The sequence below is a fragment of the Vicugna pacos genome, chromosome X (genome assembly GCF_048564905.1).
Source record: "Vicugna pacos chromosome X, VicPac4, whole genome shotgun sequence".
NCBI lineage: Eukaryota > Metazoa > Chordata > Mammalia > Artiodactyla > Camelidae > Vicugna > Vicugna pacos.
The window spans coordinates 27,813,003-27,833,125 of NC_133023.1; the positions used below are offsets into that span (position 1 = coordinate 27,813,003).

Sequence of the window (20,123 nt, forward strand, 5' to 3'; positions counted from 1 at the left end):
TTGTTTTTCATTTCTTTTATAAAAAGAATGTAAGATTTCACTGAATCCCTCTATGTAAAAATTTGTAAAAAAAAAAAAAACAACTTTAGTATGACCAGTAGTTTAATAAAATGTTTCACAATCCCTTTTTTATATCAATTTATATTATAGCCCTAGAAAATACTAGGGTTAATTCTCAGCATAAATAAGAGGATGATTTTATTCTCTGAATTAGACTATTTGACTATTAATATTTACTTCCATAAATTTTATCTAAATTAATCAAAATATAATTGCCCTTAACCTAGCATCTCAATTTATTAGAACACGCCTTTTGATTACATATATTTTGTTCTTGTCAGAGAAAATATTAGGAAAAGCAATAATCGTTAAATTATATTGCTATCAATTGAGAAATAATGCCCCTAATCAAAAGTATTGCATTGAATTACAATTACTTAAGTTGAGAAATACATCTATTAATTTATGCATTCAATTTTATTGCTAATTATATTGAAAAATGCAATTACACGCTTAAATAGATAATCAAACATCCAAGTCCACCTAGTTAGTGCCTGTTCTTATTAAATCTGTGATAACTGTCTTGCCATTAAAAACCACCTGTTGAAACCTATAAAGTAATTAAGCCTCAGTTTGATAACTTTCCATGTGTAAAGCAGAAACATTTCTACTAAAACTGCTATCAGGGGTATGTGATTTGTTTCATTTTGGCTGTTCCATTTGAACTTTCAAATAAAGAATGAAATGATTTATGTAATAGCTGTTTGAAAGTAGAAACGGTTTAACAAAACTTCCATCAGTGTTCATAGAAATTCTTGGATTAGGGAAGAACCTATAAAAGCCCTGAAAATTCATGGTATCAAATGCTAGAGATCCAAAGAGATTTCTGCTCATGTGTGGACGGGGTAGATTGAATGGAGGAACCTGGAACAGAATCATGCCCCAGTTTTAAAGGAAATGCACTTTCTGGGAAGAGGGGTTGACAGACCCCCACCCACAGCACACGAACACTGCACATGCAAAGCCGTGTATTGACATAACCCGTGTCTTCATGATGGTGCCCAGGTAAACATCCCCTCTGAATAGTCCTGGATTCCCACTTGGCATTTCTAAGATTGTCCCTATGAGAGAAGCAGGGGCGTCAGGCAGGGGTCTTTGACATGGGGCCTCGGTTAAGAGTGGGTTCCATTTGTAGCTGTTTGCTGTGGCCTGAGCAGCCTTCTTCCACCAACACATGAGCCTTTTTATTGAACCAAACCAGACGACTTCTCTCCCCTGTAGATTTATCTTCCAGTCCTTCATTGTCCTTTTCTGTCTATGAAATTTGGTCAAAACAAATAGAAACCAAAGGCGAGGTATTGCTGCCTTGAGGAAGTAGGAGCCGGCATCCCTGAGCACCTTAAGCAATGCAGATTGGTCCAGGCCCGTACCAGGGCCCCATACACCAAAGAGAGTGTCAGCCTTGCCAAGTCAAATCAAAAGCTGAGAGGGCAAGGGTGCCCAGTCCCAGGTTGAAGACCCTGCAAGGCCTTCTTGTTGATACATAGTTTACCACAATTTAGTCTAAGGCTGTGCCATACCAGTGGTTGAATATATTGCATGTCCCTCTGGCCATCTCCCTGAGATTTGCATAAGTAAGTGGAACCTCTCACTTGACTTTTTGCAATGTTACTCATTTCATTCTCCTTCTTTCTGTCTCTGCTGATGCAGAGATTAAGCTGGCAGTCTCTCATATATATTTGTAATTAATCTATAATCTGTATGCAGCTTTTTCCATCATAATTAATGTACAGACTTTAATAATATGGATTTTTGCTTAATTTTACTGAATGTAAAAGTAAAAACATTATATTATGCTAAAACCTTTATGTAGTTTTACATTTAGGCATATGAGCTTCAGTTTAATGAAAGTTATTTTTATAGCTAGAGGGACAGAGTATTATTTATAAGTGGTTTCCTTTATTTTCTGTGACTTTTAAATGCCAGCCACATTTCACTCATCCTTTGATTTTTCATTCAATTTGTTACAACCACTTTTTTTTCCCTTTGTGGTAACTACACTCCTCTCCACAGGCCATACCCCTGAGTTGTTCCTGATGAAACACAGAGAAGATGAAATCTCATCCGTAAACACTTTGAAACATTTATTAACCTCAGGATGTCTATTGGCAATATGGGGGCAGGTTAGGTGAACTTTAAAGTCTCTATCAGTGCAGTAAATGTGCACAGAGTTACGCGTAGCTTGTGCCCCTTCACACTGCAAGGCCTTCCCCTCTTCACCCACCCTCCTTTCCCCTATTATTGTGAAACCGTCATCCTACAATAAGCACTGCAGCCTTTTCAAAAAAAACATGAGACTAAAATCTGAAAAAGAGAATTTTGTACCCAGTGGTAGTTATTTATTCTTAAGGGTCTTCTCTGGATTCTTTATTGATGCAACCAGTCAGTCTGTAAAGATTCCACATACCTCTGGGGTACCAATATGTCAGCTCCACGGGACTCTACTGTAAATGACATGTAGAACATGAGAAAACAGTAATTCCTATTTTCCCAAATCCATGTTAATTTCATGTACCCTCTCATCCTTTTGTTTTTATTTGATATAATTGACAGGTAACATTGTTTAAGTTTGAGGTGTACAGTGTTGGTTTGATACATTTATATGTTGCAGTATGATTACCACCATACATTTATCACAGTCACACAATCCTCATTTCTTTTTGTGTGTTGAGAACAGTTAAGATCTTGACTCTTAGCAACTTTGCAGTTTATAATAGAATATTGTTGACTATAATCACTATGCTGTGCATTAGATCTCCAGAATTTATTTATCTACTAATTGCAGATTTGGAACCCTCTCATTCTTGAAGGAAACTACAGAATATGGAGAATGGCTTATTGCAAGTTTTAAAATTTGAAGCAGTCAAAATGTATTCTCAGTAATTTCATTTTATTATTCTGTTCACTCCTCCCAACACAGTTTAATTCCACCTGTATGAAACCAGTTTTCTAGGCATGGAGAGAGTGAACACGCAGAAAGGGCAGGAACACTGAACTCAAGGGAGTCACATTCCAGTGGAGAAGACAGACTTGCAGAAGGCTAGCCCAGCTCACACAGAAAGTTGGTGTTCATTTGAAGTAGGCGTTCCCTCCAGGTGGTAGAAAAATGCTTGCTGAGCATGTAGCACATTCGTAAGAGTTAGAAAAATGCATTCCTACTTTCAGTGGGTGTAGCCATGTGCTGGGACAACTGTGCCCTCAAAAAGATGCCCCTTGCAAGACATACTTTTTTCTTGTGCACACAGTGTACTGGAACATGTCCACTTATTTCTGTAACACAGTCAGACAGAGTGTGACCGTTTCTAGACTAGAGGGAAGAATGCATAGCAGAGGCAGGGATAATTGATTAATAGAGGAGTTTGGTTAAGAAGGATGAGTAGAAATTTGCAAGTCAGCAGAATCTGGGCAGAGAAGTATGCTCAGGAGAAGATTCTAAGAACACTAGGCGAAAGAGCTAAGCTTGAAATTTCATGGGTACTTGAATTGCAAATTCTGAGAATGGAATGTTGAAAGTGACAGAAAATGGATTGGATGGATAAGTCAGACTGATAATGAGGAGTACAGTGAATTTTAAGTTGAATAGCAATTTATTGTTATTATTGAAAGCAGGAACCCAATAGAAGGTATTGAGCCCTAGGCATAATCTGATTTCATTTTTGCTTTAGAAAACATCTCTGGGGCCAATACAGAGAGTAGATTAAGAATTGGAGGCAGAAACTGGAGACTGAGAGACTGGCTAGGAGACTCTTGTGGTCTATTATGCTACTCCACACACCTCCATTCTACCTTGCCTTCTTTTTTCACTTACTAGCAGTAAAACAGAGAAGCATGTTAGAAACTGGTGAAAGAGGAGGTGGCGATGTTGGATTTGGGGGAAAAAAGAAGGGAACAAGAGACAACTGTAAAGATGAAAATTGATATAAAGATCAAACTTAATGGCAGTTTGAGTGATCTTCACAAGTGAAGGGAAAGCAAATTTTCATTTACTTGCAGAGCAAATGCGGGGCAAAAAATTTGAATAGAAACTTCTGAAAAATACAGTGATAAAGGCAAAAAGAGATTATTAATCTTGTCACAATAGCTTCTAGAGTCTAGGCCCAGCTTCTTGCTTAGAGAGTTGTTTTCCTACAATATACTGTTTGTTTTTTATTAAACAATCAATTTGTATTTTATGCCATTTAAATATATGTTGCCTTCTCAAAATGTGTGTGGAATAGTCTCTCAGGCATGCAATTAAGATTGTGTTAAAATGGTATTTAAAAAATTGAACTTTTTAATGCAGGCATATAAATCTTTTTATATGCCTTCTTCTCACCCTTACTCAATCTCTTAGCTCAATCTTTCTATGAAAAATAGTACTTTAAAAGAACAGCAATTATTCTTACTGGTCAGCTTCATGTTGTAATTATTACAACATGAAGTAGATAGTCACCTACAGTGATTAATGATTTCTTTCTAGTGTATGGAAATTACTGTTTTAGAATTTTAGCTTAGGTCTCATGTTTAGCCATAAAAATAATGTTTCAGCCAATTCAAATAAACAAATTACAAAACCTAGCAATATCTAGGTCCAATATAAGAGAGTAAGTAGAACTTAAGACCTATGAATCAGCATGGCGATTTGATTTCCGTCTAAAAAAATTTTTTTTTAGAGATTGGGTTTATTTGTATCTGGAGGGCATCCATGATTTGGTCAAGGTTACTCAGCTAATTAGTAGCAGAGCTGGGATTAAAACTTTCCTACCAATTCTGTGTTTGTGTCCTTCCTTTCTGGTTAATTTAATGGCTGGTCTTGTAAAACTGCATGAACTGTGTTGTTTGAGGCCTACATTTAACTCGATACACAGGAAGAACAAAATGTCTTTTGTGAGGTGTTCTTAACATTGTCAGTGGGCTTTGGCATCTTTCTGGAAAATATATCAATCCAAGTAAACATGCCAACTGGAAAATATGAAATTAAGAGCAGAAAGGAAATTTAATAGGCAACTACTAGAACAGCTCACATTGACAAGTGTCTGTTATGTGTCAGATAATTTTATTTCCCATGTTACTGCCTCTAGACTTGGAATGTAAAGAGCATCTCTACTTTAAAAGTGTTCTTTATTGAGTTTGTATTCCTTTCCTGGTCTGATTTTATTTCAAGAAAAGTAGAGGGAAATAATTAAATGATACTACAAATGACTTTCGTGAATAATTTGCTGAAACAGGCATTATTTTTGATTTTATTAAGTTTCTTTTTAATGAAAAAGAACTTTGAATGTGAACAAGTTAGACAAAATACCTTTTTGAGAAATGCTAATGTATTGTCTGTGTAAGATGTGAAATTAAACGGAATTAAATAGAGTCTTAGTTACTGATATTTCAGTTGGCTAATCAATGGCTAAGAAGCTGTTTATAATTTATTTAAGGAAAATATTCTGGCAAATAGTTTGTTCCTTTTGTATTAAATCCAGTGAGTCGGTATTTGTTTTCATGGAGTGGACAAGCTCTGGTTTCATTCACACGTACATTAAAAATATATATATAATTATTGTAACTCTATACTCACCACATCTGATTTCTCATAGAGACTATGTCAACACAGATCATCAATAAACAATCTATAGTAGGAATAGAAAAATGTTTTATTTGAGCCAAACTGAGGACTATAGCCTGGGACACAGATTCAAGAAGCACTTGAATTGTGTTGCCCAGACTACAAAATGGGACAGGCTTATATAGGCAAAAATTTAAAAGTTACATAAGTGGTCAACAATTAGGATTGGAGCTGGTAAGAAGTAAGGGTACTTGTAAAGGAGGGATTGGTTGGGGCCTGAAATGGTTGCACAGTTACAAGGGGAGACCTTGAGTCCACAAGTTTGCAGCTGGCAGCTGCTAGCAGTTACTGTTTTGAGAATGGCTGGTGATGTCCTTGAGTCTGATATAGTCCAGAATATTCAAGTTTTCAGTGATGGAGGAATATGTCTGCAACTATATCCACAGTGGCCAACCACCTCCACTTTGAATGCCTGAACCACAGTTACTCCATTTTGATTTTTAAATACATTCTTTTCTTTTAACACGTTGATCGCCATGTCACCCAAATCTGGGTGACAGTTGTGTTTCCTTAGGGGCATCCAATCCACAGTGGAAGATCAGTGTCCTAATGGTTAAGGCAGATGTAAAATTCATGTTTTGTCAGGCCATAGACAAGCTATTCTAGTTAGCATAAAGGTCAAGCCTAGTCATATATGAGCCAGAGTGACTTCTGCATACTTGAATATGTGAGAATTTCTTCCATCAACTATATTTTGGGTAGAACTGATTTTGAGATAAAAATAAGTAGGATAAAAAGTTAAAATGAAAGTAAAATATTAATATATTGTTTTCTCCAGTCTCTGTTGAACTAACGCATTTATATTCTACTTCAAGTAGCATTGAAAATTTTGCCATTAGTGTTGATAACTCAGTTGTATGTAGTAGAACACATATACATACACAAAACACATTTCAGATTACTAGCTTGGATTTATGTTTGCAAAGAACATGGCTGCTTAGGAAAAATTACTTTATGAAAATTGTATATAACATACTATTTATTACCCAGAGTGCACAGATTTAAATGCTAAACAACTTAAAATATTCAAAGTTTTCCATATTCCTTTTTTTCAGCATGAAATGAAGATAATTGTGGATTGTAATTAATAAAATTGTACAGAACATACTTTCATATGAAAGTAGATGACAAAATTTTCTTATAAACAAATCTCAGCTAAGGAGGGATAATGAAGCAATAAATAAATTGTCCTCACAATCAGAAATTGTTCACTTATATTGTTTCTAGATTATTTTTCAATTTTTGCCATTTCACTTATCTAAAATATTTATAGTAGTTTGACATATTTTCATTATGTAATCAGTTCACTTTTATTTCATTGATGTGTATATTGCTTGCTCAAAGGTATCTTTGAAATAGCCTCTCCAGCATGCAGCTGATATTGTTTTAAGACTGTGGGACAGTTCAAACAAGTTGCAGTCCCAGCTTCAAAGTTACTTTCCTTTTGCTTTCCTAGTGGTGAGTTGCATGCTCATTACAAGCTGATTCCGGTACAAGATTCTCCATTGTGTAGTTTAAACCTGAATTTCTCAGCCTTTGTTTTCATTGATCCTCTCAAGCCTTGGCCCCCTACTAAATATTTTCAGTCAGAGCTGCATTTTTACAAGATCCTCAGGTGATTTATATGCACATGAAAGTTTGGGAAGCCTGCTCTCACTCCATTTAAATGGATCTCTTAAGTGCCTGGTAAGTGTCAGGCAAAGGGTTAGGGATCATTCTAAAGATGTATTTGATCAAACAGTATATATATAAATAATAGAAAAGTAAGTTGATCACATGATAAAAATATACCAAAATATTGTAAACATCTTAGACAAAAAGTGAAATGGCAAAAGTTGTTAAATGTTACCTCACAGTAGTCCTCACCACATCTCTACTGTCATTCTACTTCTTAAAATATAAACATTTAAAAAAAAGACTTCCAAACAGAGAAAGACAAATACTGTATGATCACTTATATGTGGAATCTAAAAAATAAAACAAACTAGTGATTATAACAAAAAAGAAACAGAATCACAGAGGTAGAGAACAAACTAGGGATTACCAGTAGGGAGAGGGAAGGGAAAGGGGATACAAAAGGGGTAGAGGATTAAGAGGTATCAACTGCTGTGTATGAAATAAATAAGTGACAAGGATACATTGTACACAACACAGGGAGTAGAGCCAGTATGGTATAATGACTATAAATGGAGTATAACGTTTAAAAATTGTGAATCACGATGTTGTACACCTGAAACTTAGATCATATTATAAATCAAATATAGCTCAATAAAAAAGGAAAAGAAAGAAAAGACTTCATTATGGAAAATGTAAAGCACACAGAATTGTAGAAATAAAACTGCAATAAGTCATTCCCTGTACTCTCTGCTCAGTTTCAACAGTGCATGGCCAAACAGGTTTCATAATTATAATGAAGCCAATCCCAATCATGACATCATTTTATCCACAAATAATTCAGGAAGTAGCTCTACAACAAAAAGACTGATTTAAAAATATATATATATATATATATAACCATGACACCATTACTACTAAAAATATTGTAAATTTTTTCCTTAATGACATCAAAAATCTAGGCATTCTTCATATTTCCCTGATTGTCTCATGATTGTGTATTTTTTTATTATTATTATTTCATTTTAAAGTTCTTTGTTTGCAGTGTAGGGGAGGAAAAATAATTTCCCCTCTACTCTTCTGAGTTGTTTTTGGCTAAGACCCCTGTAATAAAAGACAGATTAACAAGAGAAAAACAGAAGTTTATTAACATGTATACCTCATGTATACATGGGAGATACCCAAGGAAAAAGGAGTAACTCCTTGAGGTGGCTTTGAATTCAGGCTTATATGCCATCTTAATAGGGAAAGGAGAGGAATGTTGCAGCCACTTAGATAAGAGTAAATGATTTTTAGGAAAGATGAATGGGCTCTTAAAAGAGTAGATAAAAGATACAATAGTTTGTGACAATGTTTGGATATGATGTCAACTTCTAGTCTCTTCCTGGGACAAGAGTCAGTCTTCCCTGGTTGATCAAACTCAGGGAAGGGATTTATGATAATTGAGTTCCTTTTGGAGGATCTGTCTTTAGGCAGTGAAGGGCAGTTCAGAGAAAGCCTCTCTCTGTGTTTGCTGTTTTTCAGGTGGCTACAGCTCAAATAATCAATATACCAAGGCAGCATATTTTAGGTGACATGTCCTGAACTGCTACAGTCATTATTTGGGATGACATATTCTGCTGCCTTGAAGAATCAAGATCTAAATGTTTATCCATTGTGATTGTATGATATGTCATTTGAGACTCTCTCCTTCTCCTTTTTCATTTAATCTCGAGTTCCTAAAATGGAAGTGTTGTTCATCCCATTTTATAAGGGAGGAGTCTGGCACTCAAGAGATTCAGTAAACTTGCCTGAGTTTTATTAGTAGCTAGTAAATGCCAATGCCCAAATGAAAACCAGGATTATCCACCTCTCTTGATCTTTCACTCTATCATGTTGCTGCCCTTGCCTTGCCCTCACTTTTATTTTTACTCTCTGTTTTAGTCTTTTCTACTTCTTACCTGAAAGATCTTCAGACCCTCACATGCAGTTTCAAAACCCCCACTTTGACATGTAGACTCTTGGGGACTCAGACACCCTGCAAAAATGATGTCACTCCCATCCAACAATAAATCACAGAATGAAGGAAAAGATTTTCTCCTGTGCTTGGGTGTTTGTTTTAAGCTAGCACTCTTTGGAGGATATTTGTAGCTATAAAGATTAAGTGCTGTCAGTGCCATCCTGGGACGTTCTTAATCCATCTCTGTGTTCTGGTTGCATGCGGAGTTTACCTCGTACTTTGGTAGGGTTGTATTTAATCCTTACCCTTCTGCATCCATTTAGGGCCTATGTTGTTTAGTAAAGCACGATGCATGTTTTTATAGCACACAGCTTACAGGTGAAACGTTTATCCTTTTCCTGAGCTTTTATAATATATCATTGTGTGGTTGTCTTTCAGATTGGAGAACTAATATATGTTTTGGAAGGAAAAGGTATGCTCCCCTTGCCTTCCAGATTATTTCCATTGGATTCTTCAACTCCACTTGACTTCAGCAGTTCTCCTGACGAAGGTAGAGTATCTGTGCATTTTGTTTCATTCATAATGTTGAAGGATGGGGCCTCATATAGTCACCTAAGCATCCTCACAGCAGGTTTTTCCATATATGATTCCATTTTCAAAGGCTCCCTTTTAACTTTATGATGTCAGCATCCATAGAATAGAGCACCATTTTAACAAGTAAGAAAAAGGCAATTGTGATTCTTCTTAGAATATTTTTTAGTCTTCAGGTCAGTATTGAAATTTGGCATTTAGAATATTTACTCAGCAAAATCTTCCAGTTTCCAAATAATCTGGAAGTAACTACAGTGTCAAAATTCTGTAGATGGCAGTATAACCTGTACTTCTCCCCTACGTTCTAGTTTACAGTGTAAGGTTGTTAGTGAAAGAAAATGGCAGGTCTTGCCAGTCTTTGACAGATGTCTTCCTTTACATTTATTTCTGCTCCTCCTGCCTTCTCATCTCTGATAGGAATACAGTGGCCACAGAATTTTTTTAGCAAGGTAATGATGTGTCTCTGAAAGAACCACTTGACTAGAATTCTTTGTAGAGAATACCAGTAGAGTATCTTTAATTCCCGAAGACTTACTCTTGAATTACTTAATTAAGACTATAAAAAAGTGAAAAAAAAAGACTATAAAAATGTATTTCCTATTTATTTTTCCCCTGGTTAATGGAGGCCTTGACTGCAGTGTTATATTTCAGACCTCCCAAGTCCATTCTGGATAACAATGTCAAGGGTAGAAATAACCATTGCAGTCACAAATGTTTTTCCTTCCCCTAGTGCCTACTAACAAAGATCCAGTTCTATACCTGAAATCCAAATCCCATCAAATCCTGCTTGTGGACCTTAAATTGCCACTGATAAATGAAGCCAAGGAAAAAGCCTTGACTTTTGCAGCCCAGCAACAGATATCGAAGATAGAGTATGAGAAAAGGTTGATCACCGGCACTCTGGAGAGCAGCAGTATCCGCGTGGCTGTTGCCCTCCTGGGGCTGAGCAAGATTGAGGTGGGTACGGAGGACAGAAGACGTGCTTAAATTAATCTCTCTTTAAAAATAGACAGGGCTCTTACTACTTCATCATAACATTTTTATGTAGGAAAATGATGAAAGCTGATTTTCCCCAGGGCAGCTCAGTTGCTTTTTTTTTCTTTGACCTCATTAAATAATAAATCTTAAACAAAACATTCTACTGGGTAGTTTTAGGCATTACAGTATAGTGGTCATTTCACACAAGTTCTCAATTCTAGCTGTACATCTGAATGCCCTGGAGAAGTCATTACCAGTGCCCAGGCCCCACTCCAGAATAATTAAATATCAGTCTCTGGAAGGAGGTGGGTGGGGACATGTTCTAAAAGTTGCCCAGGATATTCTGTTAAGGGTCTAGAGACGATTGTCCCTGGGGTCAGATTACCAGGCTGAGAATCCAGACTTTAACACTGTCCAGCTGTCTGACTGTGGGCTGGTTGCTTAAAAATTCTCAGACTTCAATTTTGCTGTTTTTAATCTGCAGATACTGATAATCCTTGGAAGCTAAGTGAAATAATTATATAAAATGCTTAGCATAGTAGCTGGTATATAATAAGTGCTCTCTAGACATAAGGCGTTGTCGTTATGACCATGACTATTACTGTAGACTCCATTATTACAGCTTGAATTCTATTTTATAGTTGAAATAAGGTACTGTCAGTCTCCACAAAGGTGCCAAGATGATTCCTCTGAAACATAAACCTGATCACATGCTCCTCTGGCTTTTCCAGCTCACATCAGGGTGAAAACCAACATCCTTCCCATGGTCTTACTGACCCTCCTAGTCAGACCCATCCCCTCCCTGATCTCAGTGTCTCCACTGGACCCCGTTCCCTCCTGTCCCTCGCTCAGCACAGGTCTCTTCTCAGTTTTTCAAACACCTGAGGAAGGCCTGCTCCCCATGGCCTTTGCAGGTCCTTTGTTGCTCCTCCCTGGACCGTGAGAGGCTGCGTCCCTCAGGAACTTCAGGTCTGCTAAAATGCTCCCAGTGAGGTTCTGCTTTACCAACTTAGATTTTTTTAAAAAATCCCTTAAACTTCTGTGAGCCACTCTCCAAACCCTAAACTCACTTGAATTTTCTCAGGTAGCATTTACTGTCTGAGAGTAGTATATCTGTGTGTTTACTCTTATCTCCAGCAAGGGAATTTGTGAGAAAATGTTTGTTTAGTTAACTTTCATATCACCAGTGCCTGGAAAAGTGTGTCCTGAGCCAAAGGAAGTCACTAAATCTTAGTTCATTGAAGAAATGGATGCGAAATGTTTTCATCCTTGTTGTTTAAGATTTACCTTCATTTACATATACAACAAAAGATTTGGCATTATAGGGGTGATTTCTTCTTTGATTTTTCAGAATGTTAGAATCAGTACAGTCTAATCACTGATATCTAACCATTGATGATATTTTATGTATGACGTGGATTTTTTGAGTTCTCATTAGCTGGAAAATATCCAGGGCCAAGACTCTGAACACCCTCCGGACTAACCCATCCACTTTGGACATTGAAGAAGCCAATGGCTCTCTTCAGCTCATACCAAAATGCTCACTTCTTCTACAGAGCAGTGCATTTGGGAAGGGTTTGGTTCAACTTTCAGCGCACCATTACGATAAAAATGTTCAATAGGGGGCTTTTTCAAACTTTAAGCTCTCTCCTTCTCTCTCTTTTCCTTTAAATTCATTGCCTTCATTCTTACCTCTTGTCAAAACATTTTATTTGTTTGTTTGTTTATTTTAATTTTTTATTGGGGAAGGTGATTAGGTTTACCTATTTATTTCTAGCGGAGGTACTGGAGATTGAACCCAGGACCTTATGTGTGCTAACCATGCGCTCTACCACTTGACCTATACCCTACCCCCAAAACATTTTATTTAAATGTCCATGAATCTCCTTTCTATTATTTATGTATGCATATAGTTTCTGTCTTTCTCTCTGTTCTTTTAGCTTCCTCCCTGGAATCCAGCACACTTTGTATTTCTTTGTGCATTTACCAAATTATGTTTTGTAGCGGATTTATTTTTCTCTTTACCTATTTCTCCTATCAGATTGTGAATTTCTAGAAATCTCAAAACTTTTGTGACCTGTTTTTTGTCTCTCCCTCAATGTCTTGTGCATGAGGAGTACTGTCATTGTTTAATTTGAATTACACATGTGCCTGAACAAACAAATGGCACCTTAAACCTGTAGTCTTCGTTGTATAGGCCGAGGTCAATCCACATTGCCTCATAGTCTGATTTCTCACAGTCAGAATCATCTTTCTGTTGATGTATCCTTATTTCCCTCCCACATTTGCAGGATGAGTATCTGTATGTCTGTGTTATTAAACTCAGATTTGGCTGCTCGCGGCTCAAAAGCCAGTAATTGAGAGGCAAGTGTCAGTAGAAAGGAAAGGTGCTTTAATCAGAAAAGCTAGCAATCTGGGGAGACAGTGAACTCATGTCTAGAGACCAGCTCCAAATATTCTGCTCAGCCATGACAGTTTTTAAAGGGGAAAATGGGGGTGGGGGTGGGGGAAGAATCTGAGTGAATCATCAAGGTGGAAGGCTGAATTCTGCTTCATTCTCCATTGTGTGCAGACTGGTTGACTCTTCAGATGTGATCTTGCCCATGTGATCTGACTATAAGATTGCTTACGGGGCCACTGGGAGTAGAGAGCTAGTAATTCTTTAACTGCTTAATTCTTCATTCTTTTTATCTAGGAAAAGAATCAACAGGTTAGACAAGGCATGGTGTGCATTTGGGAGAGCATAAGTCAGGAGTTAGTTTCAATTTCCTACTGAACTCATTCCTTTAACTAGGTTAGCGTTAGAAGGGGATAAAAATGGGTGAAGAGAAAAGGGGCAAAAGAGCTGCTTTCAATTCCCCACTGTCAAACATCACTCCATTTCTATGGAATTAGGAGTGAAGTTCCGTCTTGTGTAACTTCTTCATGCTGACATAGCACACCATGTTTTCAGAGTGGAAGATGTTAACATGGGTCCATAGCATCTCTTTGCTGACGATTTTAGTTCCCCACTTACATATATGGGCAGAACAAATTACAATTATTTTGATGCCCACAAAGATATAGATTATTATAAGCAAAAATGTTAATCCTCTTCTCTTAGGGCTAGTTTTTGGAACTGTATTCTGGCCATAGATTCAAGTACTGCTCAAGGTGGAGAAGCTTATGTCATGGCTGCATTCTGGTCATCATACAATTAACTTTTTTCCCTCTGGTGGCAGTTACAGTATCTGTAAATCAACTCAGGAATATGTATCAGGCATTGAGTCTGTCAGTCTGTTGTCCCAATGATTAATTGCTCGGTTTTGTCCTTTGTTGCGGGGGTGGGGAGCTTGCAGAATTCTGAACAGTTCTAGCTCAACTTCTCTGAATTTTTTGGTGGACATAATAATAATTGTTGTTATTATTTGTGATTAAATCTTGACTTCTTTCAAATTTAAATGTTTAGTCTCTAAATTTAAAAATTGATTTTTTCACCCAGAAATTACTGTTTTCTTTGAATTCTGTGAATATCATGCATTTTTTTGTTTCAGCAAGAAATCTCCAAATGCATAAAATAACTGGAGAAAAGTTGAATGTGCCAGTTTAAGAAAATGAGAATGTGTAGCACCTTATTTTGTTTCTCTCCATGTAGTTACAGAGGTTTGCTTTCAAGTGCAGTTATCCGTGCACTCTTGAAATATAGTAATGCTAATATTTTTACAGCAGGACAGTAAACAAGATTAATTTTAAAAACATCCCCTACTTGCATAATATTTTACTTTTTTTCCCTCAAATGCTTTTCTGTGCACTTTTCAAATTATTTCAGTGACCCCATGGAAAAAGGTAGAGATGATAGAATTACACTTATAACACAGAACTGGAATGGCCAAGGCATAAAAAGACCTAAGTTGCCCTCACTGACAGGGCAGAGATCGCAGCCTAGATCAGGGTAGAGACATTATTGTATTTTCAAGCTAGAAAACAAATAAAGCTGGACACTCAGAGACACGTATTACAACCTCTTACTTTTAGAGACCTGTAAACACCCCAGAGTAGTAAGATAGTAGCACAAGGTGACACAGATTTGTGACAGATTAGAAATGGGCTTAGGTTTTTCCCTCCCAGTCTGTTATTCTTTTCCTTGCCTGCATAGCCTGTAGATCATACGTTCATTTCTTAGTTTACTACCATGAAATTGTATAAGGGAATAAGTGAAAGTCTAGAATTCTCTGTTATAGCATAAAATAACTTGTAACAAAATCTAAAATCATTTTGAAATAAATCTGTTTAGAACTAAATCTAATTGAATAAACGTAATCACTTTTCTACCAAAGAAAAGTGACATGTATGACTAATTTTTTATTCTACAGTGCTGTACAGTTGGAATTTTTGGAATATTTATAAGGTAGTAACATTATGATGTATCTACTTAATGTACCCAGAGAGACAGGATCTTTTGTCAGGAGCGTGAATTTCTGGTACTTCACCACTTAGCACTCGTGTATTGAAACCATATCCTCCTGGCCATTAATAAACTAACTCTAATGATACACTCAGTGGTACTGGAAGGATGCAGAGCTTGCAAGGGTATTTTCTTATGTTTTCTATTAACTTCCTCAAGTTTATGGTTTAAAAGCCATGTAGTGTTCTCTGGGATAAATGGCAAGGAAACTCACTGAAATTTTGAAATTTGTCATTTTAAAAAAGGAAATCTAAGAGATTCTCCTGGTGAGGATTTAGAAGAATAAAGAAAAGGGTTTTGTATAATTTAAGTGCACTCCAGATCACATAGTGAGTACTTGTCCTTAGTGCTAATGATAAGCAAAGCTGGACCCTAGTTATAAAGCAAGGATAGACTTTATTCAGCAACTGTTGCAATAGGGAGTAGGATCCAGCATGAACTAAGCTGTTTGTAACAGAAATAACTGGGAGTTTTAAAGGGACAATGAGCAGTGTCTGGGAAGTATAAATTTACAGGAAGCAGGAGGGAGTTGACGGAAGTGACCTGGACTTGTTAATTGATGCTTATCAAGAGGAATAAACTTCTGAAATCTTTATGACAGGAGGTGGGTAGTGATGCAAGTTAGAACTAAGTACCCACCTGCCTGGGATCATTCTCTCCATGAATTTTTGCATTTCAAAGAGAGGGCTCTGAGGTCCTTGAGAATACATCTCCAGTGGTAGATTTACATCTCAGAAGGGGAGAGAAAGGATTTATAATGGCAAGCTTTCTAAAGTAACTGCTCTAGGAGGGGTTCAGAAGCCTATCTGCCTATCCCCAGATTTTAGCTGGAACAGTTAATTATCCTGGTAGCATTGAACTTTCCCAGGTAGGTACTTCAAGGGTGTCGACTGAAATAAAATCTTGTGTGCAACATGAGAGTTGTGAGTTTAGTTTTATTTGGGGCAAAATAAGGACTATAGCTGGGAGACAGCGTTTCAGATAGCTCTGAGGACCTGCTCTGAAGAGGTAAAGGGAAAGTCAGGATATATGTGATTTTGGTAAAGTGGGGAGTACATGCAATCAAGCACACATTTTTTTATTTGCAGAAGGTCGCTGGTAGTCTTGTCAAGGTTACTGCTGGTCAAAGAGCAGATGTCACTGTTAATGATTTTAGTGCCTTTCTAGATCTAGATATGAGGAGATGCCCTCATATCTAGAATTTGGGCTCATAAAATCTTCTCCCGAAAATATCTGACTATCTGAAGGCCTATTCCACCAGTTTTCCCAGAGCATGGAGTTCCTCGTTCCTGATCCCCCACCTCAAACTCCTTTCAGGGAGTTTGAAGGTCAGCAGCTACAGCAGATCATGACTTAGTCCCTTGTAGAGGTAGATGGCAAGTGCCAGTGTGAGTCAATCCTTTAGAAGCAGATGCCAGGTGCCAATTTTTAGTTGGAAAAGGGGACCTGAGTCATCCTAGGGATATGGCCTTGAGCTGTTAGAAACTATGTTAGTGCTGGTTCAAGTCTCTTAGTGTGTATGGATGAAGGAAATGGATGGACAAAATCCTTTCTGCTGAGAATGCATTTTTTATAGGCTAACATTGAGGCCTAGTCGAGAAGAGAGCTTGGAGGAACCTGACTAGAGTTTGATCAAGAGAAGAGAGTCTGTCAGTACGTAGTATTTTGAATGACTTGCAGATACAGAAGGCAGATGATACACGTTTGGGTAGAGAACTAGTTGCTGATATAAATAGATAATATGTTCATAATGACTAGAAAGATAAACCAAAACAATGATAAGTGTGAGTGAATTGATTTCTATTTCTGTGTTTACATGATTTTAATTGCCAAAATAAAGTAGGGAGAAAATGTGACTTTGTGAGAAAAAAATCCTTGTGGATTTTACAGATAATGAACCCAGTGAATGAGATAATTGCCAGGGGAACTGAAATTTATTTTTGCTGTGTAATGATATCATGATTGCAGTCATGCTGCTGATGATGATGTGGACAACAATGGGGATGATCATGATGGCCAACATTTATTGAATAATTAAAATGTGCTCCAAGAATCTGGCATTTGTTAACACTTTAAATACTCCCACCAGGGCTAGGCAGTGTGAACTACTATTGCCCATATCTTAGAAATGAAGACTTTCCAGCTTTGGTTAATCACCTGGCCAAGCTGACTTAGAGTTGGGGTACAAGTGCAGACAGTCTAGCTTCGAGAAGGCTTGGTCTAACCATTACGCTGTACTACGGTGTTTAGCAGTAGAACGTCCTGATAAAAATAAGTGATTGCATACCTCTGTGCTTTGCATTGCTTGGCTCACTCTTAGGGAGCTGGATTTATCTTCAGTGTCCTATTTTAAGAAGGACGGTATTGAACTAGATTGTGTCCAGAGGAGCGTATGTATGGGGTTAAGTTATAACTCACATTATATAAGTCATGGTTGAATGGACTGAAAATTCAAACCTATTTGAAAGGGTTGTTTGGAGGTTGGTGGAGGGGCAGGACCTGGTCTTATATGTACATAAATATTTTTTCTCCAAATTGTCATTAGCAAAAGGGAGGGGACTAATTGTACTATTAATAAGAATAAGCTGATGCATAGATGTTAAGGAACACAAGGTTCAACTCACGGAGGGAAGTACTTCCTCAGTGCTGTTCACCAGTGGAATGATTTCTTCCTAAGACAGTGAATTCCTCAACACTGAAAGGATTCAGGCTTGGGAAATTGAGCATCTCTTAGTAAAGGATGACTCCCTTGAGTCTATGAAACATGTTAGTGTTGCCTTCCACCAAATAAATAATAGTATGTCTAAAGAAATTAACAAATTACAATCTCTTGAGGGATTTTTTTTTCCCAAATATGGAGTCTAAATACTTAACGCTATCTTTTGTGTTTTGGAGATAAAGAGTAAGAGAATTACATTCCAATTTTACTCTCTGTTTATTTACAGACTTGTATACTCTTTAATATTTCAAAGCTGAAGAGGCCAAATTCCACTTCATACAATACAGAACTAAGCCTTCCACAACATTTTAATTTCCCCAAAACAGTCTGCATTCCTCAGGTTCCAGGAACTCAAGTTAAATTGACTCAATCTCAAGGAATTAACTCTGCAAATAATACAGGTAATCAATAATGTGGAGACTGCAATATCTAGCACTGGCTCAGGTACTGTGAAATACTAAAATGCGAAGAAGAGATTATTTCAACTAATAGGATATTCCTAATATAATTGAAGAAATAGTTCAGCTATATAAATACCAATTGTTGACTGATATTTTACTTTATAAATAACCAATATGCATCATAGTCATTTAAATTATGTACTGAATTTGCGTGTCAAATACTGATACTGAAGTTTGCCAACCTGTCCTTGTTAAAGAGTGGTTATCTGATTAAGACAATAAGTGCACTTTGAGAAATGTGAGCTCTTGCTTTTAAAGTGAACTTGGTTACAGAAGTTGCCCTGAAGTTGAGTCTGAGGCTGCCTCTAAAGGATGGGAGGGATTTTGACAGCAGGAGATACCAGAGGAAAACAGTGCTATTTACAAATAATTTATCTTTCATCTGGACAAGGGCCTTTTTTAGTTGGATACCTAGTTTTGGTTTCTTTTATTTTGTATATTTGTGATCAGGCAGGACTAAGCCAGATTTAACAGAATGTTAATACATTTACATTATTAATTATAAGTGTATAAGTGATAAGATACAAACTATATGACTAAATAATTTAAAGTACTCAAAATTAATTTATACTTTTTCTTGCACTTCTTTTCAAAGCAGTGGATCATAATAGGAATATAATTTCTTTACTAGGACTTTTCATTTGTTATTTTACTATGGCTTTGTGTTAACTATAAAATATTTCTGAATCTGAGATGGTGATTGCAAATGATAAGGTACAGGGTAGTCTGTTCACTTTGCCTTCCTAGGAGGTCTGAGATCCCAGATTCAAATGCCAGGTGACTAAGCAGGTAACAAGGATTTATGAATTGAATCTGATCTACAGAAATAGGGATGCTGGAGCCTATGGCGAACTGAAGAGTAAATGCCCTGTCTACACATTCAAATTACAGAAAATAAAAATAAAATCTTGAGCTGGACAAGCAAGTGTGAGGGCACGTTTGACCAGCTGACAGTTTGAAACCTCTCATGTTAAGTTAAGTTTTTGTCTTTTTTTTAACCTTTATTACCTCCAGCTTTTCAATGGGCTGTTGAATTTTTAAATGAAGAATTTATTTTCAAAACTTTTTAATCCCTTTTGAGATAACTGGGTAAAGCTGTGTGCATTATAAACCCAGCTAGGACTGTCAGTCCAGGCTATTCATTTATTCAGCCATTTATTCATCAACACTACTGAGCATTAATTCCTTTGGGCAAAATCATGAAGATTTCCATATTCATCCCTTTGAAAGACTAACAGATAAGTAGCTCTCGTAACACGGTGGGTAAGTGTTGACAGAGAGGCACTTATAGGTGTGTTTACAAATAGAACTAACATTAATACAGTTGATTAAAGAGGATAATTCAAATATTGAAGAATTTTCAGTCTAAGAAAGCATAAATAAGGATACATAGCATAGATTTGACATGAAACTCACAGTATAGGCTTACGAATGAAGACTATGGTATATTAAGATGCTGTTTAATTATATATGTGTGAAGTAGTTTACATTTAAAAGTCTTTCACTTAGTATTTTTCTAAGACTATTATTTGTCCTTCATCTCACTGTTAACTATCCATTTCAGTAAGAAGATTATTGTGAAAATTAGGAAAAATAGAACTGCAAACAATTTTAAAGGATTATGCATAGAACTTTTACAGTATAATTGGCCAATCATGATTCATGTCTAACTTAATTTTCTATGCAGTTGAGTTTATAGAGGAAGCTTTCAGCCCAAGTTT

General features: G+C 36.7%; 1 protein-coding gene across 1 annotated transcript in view; it reads left to right on the forward strand.

Annotated features, from left to right (window-relative positions):
• Positions 1 to 20,123, forward strand: part of CFAP47 (cilia and flagella associated protein 47) — a 421,952-nt gene that overhangs the window by 238,475 nt on the left and 163,354 nt on the right. Inside the window, exons 43-45 of the mRNA XM_072956043.1 lie at positions 9,648 to 9,759; positions 10,531 to 10,757; positions 18,168 to 18,342. Coding sequence (XP_072812144.1) covers positions 9,648 to 9,759; positions 10,531 to 10,757; positions 18,168 to 18,342 — 514 coding nt within the window. The remainder of the gene's footprint in view (positions 1 to 9,647; positions 9,760 to 10,530; positions 10,758 to 18,167; positions 18,343 to 20,123) is intronic.